Below are 9,835 nucleotides of genomic sequence, written 5' to 3' on the forward strand. Positions count from 1 at the left end.
ACATAGGAGAAACACATGGAGAGACACACGTTCAGGAATCCCGTAAAACCCCCAAACTGGAAGCGAGAATATGTATGCAAAGAACCTTTAAGGTGGTGGTGGTGAGGGGAGCAAAATACAAATGCCTTGCCTTAATACTGTGAGACAATGAACATACCAAGACGTTTATTTTCTGTTGACTACCTACAGCTGGGCATCGGTCCTACCCTTAGGAGCGGACCCTTAAGAAATCCTCAGTGAGCCGTCCCTTGAGAAAACTAATTTTTTTCATTTGCCAGCAGCTCTCACGATAGCTTCTGAGTTAGGCATGAGAGTGCATGTTCACTTCTTTCAGCCCTAGGGCCCCGACTGGTGCAGGTCCTGTGTGTACCACCACGGCTCCAAACAATGACCTCACTTTGGGACTTCAGACAGGAAAAACTAATGAAAGGGGAGGAGAGTCCATGTAGAGCCTCACGTGGGTCCCCTGCCCTTCCTCCCTTGGCTCTGTAGTGTGAGAATCCACCTTTGCAACTATGGTCCCCAGGCTCCTCCTCTGACTCCATTCATGTGGTTCGTTGGAAGCTGAAGAGCAAGGAGGAAAGTTTATTGCTCTTATTTCTCACCCAAATATGTAAATGGCCCTCCACAGCAATATCTGCATTTATTTGTTCTATGATTTTAAAATCCTGGTAGGCAATGGCTATATGATGTTCCTTTGTGCATTCTAGAAGACCACAGATTGGAACAACCCCACTTGTTTCTGTCTATCTCTGGCCATTGCAGTGGTGATGACATCCAGTTCTAGTCTCTGGGTTGCCTCCCTAACTCCTGCTAGGTTGTGGGACTGTTCCAGTGTGTATAAACCAGTGCTCTCCATTAGATTCCTTCTGTTTGAACATTTCACAATTATTTTTGTTATCCTGACTAAACCAGGCCTCATAATGAAAGGAAGACAGGACAGGCAAGAAACAAGGAGTCATATGTTTTGCATTGTAGGTAATCAGGGGTCCTGCCATTGTGTGCAAGGAAAACAGGAGGGAAACCGGAACAAAATGAGTATTTATTGAGCATCTCTGGTGTGTAAGTTGCTTTCTTAGCACTGAATAGAAGACAGATGTTTAGAGGCAACTTTTTATTGAAAACCATGCTGTTTTCAAAAGGTCAAAACTGACTTTTAAGCATTTCTATTGGAAAATGCTTCCTGCTCAGCAGACTTGAGTCCCTTCAGGAAGGGTGGAGGGGCATAGAATACATACATTGTGAGTATTGGGTAACTACAACCAGAGACTGCCATGACCATACCAAGATTAGCTGGAGGTAGTTATTACCGCTCACAAAGATAACTGGTTTTATTTCTTAAGGATTGTTTTTTTTTCTCAGTTATGCCCTTCTAGGAGTTCCTATAGCTAGTGGAAAAAAATGTCTCTGGATCAAATATGCTCAGTAAGGGCACATGTTACTTTGGGGATACATTGTGGCATTTAGGGTCTCTGTATCTCTGATGGTTACAGCACATTTTGTTCTTCTTCCTCCATGGCTGTGACTTGCCATCACTGTTGGGTTTAATGGAGATTCCATCTGCAGTTTAAAATACAAAGGTTGTTGGGTGCATAGGCAATAAGAATCAATCTCTAGAGTGTTCCCATTCCCCAGACTATTCGCCTATACCTTGATACTCTCAAATCAGAGAGACAGACATGTTTATGCATCTGCTCTCTGAACCTATATCTGTATTCCTGTGTGACTCTGATTTACTGTTTAAACTCACTATACATCTCTCAGCATCACACCGTCCCTACATTTCTGTCAACGCACACTCTGTAAGCCATGTTTCCCCGCTGGGCCAATGGAGACAATAACCTGTCTCGTGTTTCCTTATGCTAAGTCTCCAGTCCTTTCTCACCTGGATCACAATACTCATTTCATCACTGTTTGGGCTCCCCCCTCTTTATCTTGTTCTTCATCCGTTCCATCTATGCTGCCAGGATAAATTTTGTAGATCTAATATACATTACTTTCTTTCTTAAAATTTCAGCAAGCCAGGCCTGGTGATAAATGCTTGTCATTCCAGCACTCACAAGGCTGAGGCAGGAGAATTATTATTAAGTTCCAGGCCAAGATAGGTTTCATATTAAGTTCCAAGCCAGCCTTAGCTAGCATCTCAATAAAAAAAAATCTAAAACCAAAACAAACCAAAAATATCTCTCAATAGGTATATCCATGGATATACCACATTGATATAGGCTCAATGTGTCAAGATGCATGAGAGATACATAAGCTTTCATGCCACAGTTTACACGAATAATCCTGCTATGAACTCTCTCAATGTTAGGCTTCCTGTTCTATATTATTTCACTTGCTGAAATCTACTTGGCATCTCTTGACTTTCAAAACTATTTGGCCCTCAAATATCTTACAACCTCTGCATAAAGATTTTCCTTCTCTGACAGAACCTGTTGCTGAGTCTATCACGTAATAAGGGCTCTTTCCTGATTCCTGTTTTCAATTATCATAGCACCCAGTGCATTCCTTCATCATAATATCGCAGCACTTATCGGACCAAGGCTGTTGCACTGTCTGCCTTTGGGAAACTCCCCGCAGGGCAAGAAGAGTCCTAGGTTCAAGGCACTCAAGGCTAGGCCCTGCACCTTGTCACACAGCACATACTCAGTAACAAGAATGGCTAAGCCTGTTCGAAAAACTTAAAGTAGCATGTGGTGTTCCGATGTCAACATCCAAAGGAAAGGATATTATTTTTTCACTATTTTAACTCTTTTGCTTGTTCTCTGTTCATAAAAATTAGATTCAAGTTGTGCTCATCTGTTACTTAGTCTTGCTTGGCCATCACTGTAAGTCATTAGAAGAAATACATTTTGATGCAGAGACATCCCAAAGCACCAAGGGTGGTTGAGGACTCATGATATGCATAGCAGTTTCTCAAATGTGGCTTTCACTGAGTGTACGAGGTGCAGCATGTATTTTTAGATAAATACAACGTGCAGCTCCCATTTGCTCCTACTGCCCTAACTAATCACAGTGTAAACAGCTCTAGAACAAAATGCTGTCCTTCCCCAGGATAGCATCTTCCTTGTAGTATGATTACACTTGAACAACAACAGCGAGTTTCATTAGGGTCATCTGTAGGTCACTGTATGCTCAGAGTCACAGGATACATAGTGCAAATTCTACCGCTTTCACTGAAAGAAAAAAACCCTTGTCAGATGTGCCTTGTCAGTAACTTAGGAATTTAAAAGATGAACCCATGTCATCATTTGGTTCACTTATCTCTTTTCAACCTCCGTGCACCAGAAGGAAAACAGTGAGTTATTAGCAAAGGGTTTCCTACTATTAGATTATGAAGCTTAATTGCCAGAGGCGCTACAAGTGTTTAGGCAGCTTAAAGCTGAGTAACGCGTCTCAGTGATGCATGGACCACAGCACATAGTTTTGCCCATATTAAGGTAAACCTCCTGAACCTACTCACTTAGCAATGAGAGGTCTGTTTGCATGAGACTACTCTACTTTTTGGCTCTCTAAGTTAAATGATTCTTGAAGAGCTGTTTTAGAAACAAAGTCATTTGGAATTCCGCAGAAGTCCAATTATTTAGGGGGAAGGTCGTAAAAGGTGACAAGAGTTTTTTATACACTTCTCAAGTTAGGTCCTCAAGACTGCCCATAAATGTAACGATGACATGAAAGACTGATTCCCTAGAAGTGTCACTAGGAAAAGTAAAGATGTGTCTAGTTTGTTGCTGTGTTTGATGTCACACTGAAGTGTCAGGAACCCGTGCTTAAAGGCCCCGATGGGTGCGGTGATGAGAATGAGCAAGGACAGGAGACCATTGTTTCTATGTCACACTCTTTATTGCCAAGAGTTTGAAATGGTCAACATAAAAAAAAAAGAGAACATCTTGATAATAAATACTGCTCTTGGGGCTGTAATAAATAAAAAGTTTATTAACAAGGAATGCACTTTTCCAACCACAAGTGTATTCAAAAATAACCAAAAAAAATGTATGGCCATAGTTCACAGTTAAGCAGCCAAAAGCTGCTCTGATTGTAGCCTTTAAACAGCAAGGGAGCATCCTCCCTTCTCCCTCCCCTTCAGGAAGTATATTCACAGTTCCAAGTCTTCCAACTGAAAACGCTCTCAACAGAGAGAACTTCAGAGTCAATGCATCTTTCTGCAAAACTGTCCGATAAACCTTTTCACGACAGGTGTCTCAGGGAAAACTGCACTCGGCTCCACACTCAGGATTGTCCAAAGTCAACTGTACACCTTAGGCTGGTCTGGTTCCAGCAGTCCAGCAGGCCACAGAGGAATTGTATTCGTACCACCACCTGCCCGATTTCTCTAACGCACTCTGTATCCTTCCGCTGGCTTCCCTGTTGATCTCACAGTGGAAAAAACGTCCCATGAGGTCCGCTCAAAAAAAGAATAATAATAAGTTTTCAGTTACATCTCTGTAAGAGCATGTTCAGGGCATATTCCATTCGATTTTTCAATTCTAACGAACAGCCAGACATCAGCAGGGTTGTCAGTCTGAAAGTTGTAGAGATCCTATCCTCATTGATGTAGGTGAGAAGGTATTCTTCATTCTGGTTACAGATGATGATCTTTGTATGATCGTGGTAGAAATTCACCTTTAAGAAAAAAAAAATAAACATAGACATTAGAATTTGCTAAGCAAGAAGTAATCAAGGTTCTGCCAAAAAAAAAAAAAAAAAAGGTAAAGCAGTTGGGTAGAAAAAGATTTCAGAACCTAAACGTGTGGGTCCCTAACAGGCTCAGTTACCTGAAATGTGCCATCATTGAAGAGCATCATTAAGGCTTTATCAGACTTTAACCACTGCAGGAGGTAGAGCCGAGGTCTTCGAATGTCAGTAACACTCGGGAGATCACCACCCTGGAAGAAATCAGGAGAGAGGGTAAGTGCCTCTGAAACTGTACCGTGCCTCTCAAACTTAAGCCTCGGAACGGCCTCAAGATTCCTGGCTCTGCCTCAAGGAGATGCTGACTCTGCACTGCATCTAAGATAAGCCCTGAGAAGCTAAACTAAACAAGACTTCAAAGGGAGGCAGATGTTGCTGGGGTCTAGACTGCTTCACTTATCTCTGCTCTAAAAGACACGGGGTACTTACATCCATGAGGTTCTCCTCCATGTAATGAGAAAAGTATTTCAGCACCGTCACTTGACTAATAAATTGTTCAGGGGCATCTGTTGCTGGGAAAACAGAGCATTGGCCAAGTTCCGCATAATAGTGAACTGTCCTAAAGATCAGGAAGGTGAGAAAAGAAAGGTTAGAAGCAATTCATCACTGTTTCCAAGATTTCATTAACGCAACAGCGGAGAACTGGCGGGCTGCGGCATTCAGATGCACGTACTTTTTGTCCGGAAGGAGGCTCATGTGAGCCCCGTTGTTGAAAAGGACGCCAACAGTATGGTCTGAGAGCTGGTACCCAAAGCCGTATTTGTTGGAGTAGTCGACCCACTTGGTGACCCACTGAAAGGACGTGCTCAGCTGCTCTTTGGGGATACAGTCAGCTTCCGGCATGTTTTCTAGACATCCTCGAAGGACTCTTGCCACTGTGTCTGCAACACTTCCCATGGTGCTGTCTTCAAGGCCTGCAAAGTCACAGAGATGGAAATGACGACATTGTTTACGATTAAACCCCCGTGATCAGGAAATGCTGTTTCCCCTCCACTCCACGTATGGGAAAGACAGAGAAATAGAGATCATGGTCCCTCGGTCCCTCTGTGCCTTTTCCCTGATGCTAGGATTTTATTCCTATGTTAATCAGCACTAATCTTACAGTCTATTTAAAATACGGTTTTGAGCACTTACATTCGCTGCTGCTGCTGCAGCTGCCGAGAGTCCCCCTGACTATCATCCGGATTGCATCCCCAATCTGCTGTTTGTTTTCCACTGCGGACGTTCCAGATCTGGCAACAGTAGGGGGAGGCGGCTGAGGCTCCTTGAAAGGGAAGAAAAGCGCCATACAGTGAGCCAAGGGGCTGGGTCTCTTTACATGTGAAGTTTCAGGTTAACATAAGATTATGATAATCACTGGAAAAGCTTATCAGTGGCCTGCCTGGAAGCATGGCTTCAGCCCTGCTAATCGTACAAATGCTAGTTATCCAGGAATGGATGTGACCTTTTCTTGGTGTGCTCCCCCGACCTACCTCGTCTGCTCTGTGTTTGCTAGGCTGCTGGGTTATCGACACTTTCTTCAAATCATGCCGCAGCTTGTAAATGTCTTCATCTTCCTTAGACACCTTATCTGTAAATCGAGGGAAAGAATTGCGCATGTTAATTTATCTCAGCAAGGGTGGAACCGAGTTAGCACGATGTCATCATTGGCTTGGGCTGCAGCTAGGCAGGCAGCACACACTTCAGTGCTCAGGTAAACCAAAGCTATCAATCCATTCTCTTAGTGTCAGCAGTATACAAATATGATGGTGAGGTTACGATAATGGGAAAGTCTCAATGCAGTCATCAAACTCAAGGGAAATGTTTGAGATGGAAACTTACTGTGTGTGTCGTTATATCTTGCTTTGTCCTTCTTGCCACCAAAAAGAGCGGCTGCGGCTTTCTTAAAGAAATTCTTGGCTGGGCTTGACAAGTGGAAGTCTGGAACTGTGTGGCAACAGCTGGAAGAGAGTCTGTCCGGAGTGAAACCCTGTGGAACCAGAAGAGACCATCAGAAACCTCTCCAGCAACCAGGGCGATGACACGCAATTTTACAGAAAGGTCAAAGAGCACTGACCTGCAGGAAGAAGTCATGCCGAATGATGTCATCCAAACTGGGGCGGTCCTCTGGGTTTTTGGACAGCATGCTAGCTATCAAGTGCTTAGCAGGGGCCAGCAATGAGGAGGGCATGGTATACCTTGCTTCCCTTATGCACCTGTACGTTTCTTTCAGATTTGTGGTTTCGAATGGAGGTCTTCCTAGCAGCATCGTATACCTGGGTACACAGAAGCACATCTTCAGAAATGGTCAAGGAGGAGCTCTTTTTGAGCATCATGACTGAGTCAACTTTGGCTTTATTTTTTTACTTCATTTACTTACATTACACAGCCTAAGGCCCAGATGTCTGATTCACAGCCATGTCCTTGTTTGTTGAGGACTTCGGGGGAGAGATAATTTGGGGTTCCACATATTGTTCTGAGAAGACAGAATATAGCAAGATCTCATTAGAAACTATGACTTCAATTAAAATTACTTCTCTGGGGATGACTCAATGGGAAATAAAAACTTGAAATTTTTTTTTTTTTTGCTCATTTTCTACTTGACTATTTTTTTAGTGTTTTTATTTGACCATGTTTCTTTTGGTAACTTTTTAATGTGTGTACAATTTGCCCAGCCCATATGACCAAGTATTTTTAACCAGATGAGACCAGATCGTGTGTGCATGTGTACGTGTGTGCGTGTGTGTATGTGTGTATGTATATATCAAGTAAATTTAAACATTTATTTTATGGATTGCCTTAATAATCCATTTAGAGGTATAAGTTATCTAGCTCAAGAGTACACACAAGTTTCCCTTTACTAACACTGCTGTGGTTTGCAGATTGTAGTGTGAACGAACTTTCTATTAACTAATAATAGAGGCATATTTGGTCTCCACAAAGCCCAGGAAGAGCATGACTCTCACCTCCTTCTATGTTCCAGTGGTTCCAGCCTGGCTGCCAAACCAAAGTCTCCAACCTTCAGCTCCATGGCTTCATTAATAAAAAAGTTCCCTAGAAGATAAACAAAAGGAAACATGAACTCCCTTGGAAAGGTTCACACTTGGAGATCAGCACCCTCCAGTGAAGGCACCCATTCAAAAAGCTAGATCCCAATTCGCAACACTGGAAAACCTCCCACTCTCTAGCCCCTCCCCCAGCCGCTGCAGGAGAAAGAAGCCTTACCTAGCTTGAGATCCCTGTGCAAGATTTCTTGTTCGTGAAGATACTTGAGTCCTGACACAATCTGCCTGAGGTAGTATCGGACTTCTGGCTCTGTCAACACCTTTCTTGCTTTCAAGATGTGAGCCATGGACTAGGAAGAGAAGGGGAGAGAGGAGAATTTGTCAAATAAAGTTACCTAGATCGGGCTTCAGTTGGCTGGACTGGCGATGCAGCCTCATATGGTGGGAGACTAATTAACTGTCACGGCTAAACCCGCTGATAAAATGTAATCCAAACACCAGTCCGGCTTCCTGTCGGCAAGCTCCCTGACCCAGGAGTCAACACTTACCCTTCTACTGCAGTATTCCAAGAGAATGTAAATGTTTTCTTTGTCTTCAAAGTAGTGGTAAAACTGCACGACATGCTTATGGTGCAGTAGTCTGTGAAGCTCAATTTCTTTGTCGATCTAAGGAAAAATAAAAAAAGCAAGATAAGGCTTATTAGTCTCTCGTCGTGTCTGGAAAGGCAGTGCTTACACATGCAGAAGACATTTTTTTTTTTCTAACAGGGTAGGGCCATCCGTGCACACAAAGAAAATACTTTAGTCGACAGTCATACCCACCTTTTCCCTCTGATGAGGTTTAGCTACTCTGCTGTGAGGAATAATTTTTGCAGCGTAGACTTTGTTGTTTGTCAGATCTGTCATTTCGTAACACTTTGCAAATCCACCCTGCGAGGAAACAAAGCCGAGATGGAATTGAGCAGGACAGGAAAAAAAAAAAAAATGAAGGGCCAACGTTTAAAATAAATGAATACGTAAATGGGAACGGGAAGCAAAATTTGAGGAACAGAGGGTGGGCAGAGCGGTACAATCTGCTTTGTATAATGGTTTTTCAGGAAGGGCAGCACATTCCTAGAAACCAGTCCAGTTTTCTCGTTTCCCCTTTACAAAGAACTCTATGGAGAAGGGAGTGGAAGGGGGAAAGGGAGGAAAATGCCCTCTGAAGAAATTTGACAGGCTAGCTCCCTGGGGATCAGATAGTGAGAGCCCAAGGCCAAGGTAGAATGCCTTCAGTCCTCCTTCTTAGACTCGGGAGGAAAACAGGCTGAGGATGCAAAGCCGAACCCGAGCGCTGTCGGCGCACGGAAGCCCAGGAGGGCAAGAGAGGAACCCACGTCGGTCGTTCGGGGAACCAGACAGCTGAAGGAGCGAGAAGAGCGGGCGCTGGGTCCCTGCTCGCTCAGCTTGCCCGGGCAGCCCGCCCTCCCGCCCGGCAGCCTGACGTCCGCCGCTCCTCACCTTGCCCAGCACTTTGCCCCGGCAGTAGCGCTTCCCCGTCGTGGGGTCGACTATAATCCGCGAGATCTCGGGTCCCGAATGGGAATGGTGGTGATGGTGGTGCGGGGCCGCCGGGGTCACCTGGGCTTGGGGCTGCCCATCTTCAGAAGGCTGCTGCGGTCGCTTCTTCTTTGAGTCCCCGCCACAAGCTTTGCCCAGAGCCTGCTCGCACATCTTGGTGCCGGCGGCCGGCTGGTAGGTGATAGTCCGCAGGAGCTCCATCGTTGCCTCGCCACCCGACACTGCCGACTTGCCACCTCCGAGGCGCGGACACGCGTCCGGGCTAGCCCTGTCCCTCGAGCACCCGTCTCTCTCCCTACTCTCTAGTCTGACGTCCTGCTTCGCTTGTGCGAGCCAGAGCGAGCAGCGAAGCTTTAAATACGCGCCGGCTGGCTGGGGCGGGGCCTCGTGACGTCACGGCGAGCGCTCCACCCACCGGCCCCGGAGTCCGCGCTGTGGATAGGTGCGGGGTGACCGCCTGGATGTCGTGGGCTTCGACCTGGCCTGGAGGCGGCGGTACGCCAAGTGCCCCCAGTTCATCTCGTGCCCTGACTTTGGACGTGGAAAACAGAAACCCAAGGGCGGACGCCCTGTCTGGGCCCTGGACGAGCGGGGATG

The 9,835-nt window shown here is 45.3% G+C and overlaps 1 protein-coding gene across 1 annotated transcript; it reads right to left on the reverse strand.

Moving 5' to 3' along the window:
• Positions 1-3,919: 3,919 nt before the first annotated feature.
• Plk2 (polo like kinase 2) lies at positions 3,920-9,559 on the reverse strand. The gene is made up of 14 exons (XM_021179991.3): positions 9,179-9,559; positions 8,501-8,608; positions 8,228-8,344; positions 7,900-8,029; positions 7,641-7,728; positions 7,055-7,150; positions 6,752-6,950; positions 6,517-6,664; positions 6,168-6,265; positions 5,830-5,959; positions 5,369-5,609; positions 5,125-5,254; positions 4,779-4,889; positions 3,920-4,626 (listed from the first exon to the last, which is right to left on the reverse strand). The coding sequence occupies exons 1-14, from the start codon at positions 9,437-9,439 to the stop codon at positions 4,435-4,437; spliced, it is 2,049 nt and encodes a 682-aa protein (XP_021035650.1). The 5' UTR covers positions 9,440-9,559; the 3' UTR covers positions 3,920-4,434.
• Positions 9,560-9,835: the final 276 nt, after the last annotated feature.

The sequence above is a fragment of the Mus caroli genome, unplaced genomic scaffold, assembly GCF_978045245.1.
Source record: "Mus caroli unplaced genomic scaffold, Mus_caroli_1 scaffold_15, whole genome shotgun sequence".
Classification (NCBI taxonomy): domain Eukaryota; kingdom Metazoa; phylum Chordata; class Mammalia; order Rodentia; family Muridae; genus Mus; species Mus caroli.

Coding starts and splice junctions, on each gene's coding strand:
- Plk2 (XM_021179991.3), bottom strand. CDS start 9,439: ATGGAGCTCCTGCGGACTATCACCTACCAGCCGGCCGCCGGCACCAAG. Junction 7,151..7,640: donor CCACTGGAACATAGAAGGAG/GTGAGAGTCATG, acceptor CTGTCTTCTCAG/AACAATATGTGGAACCCCAA. Junction 4,890..5,124: donor TGGAGGAGAACCTCATGGAT/GTAAGTACCCCG, acceptor GATTTCTTCCAG/GGTGGTGATCTCCCGAGTGT.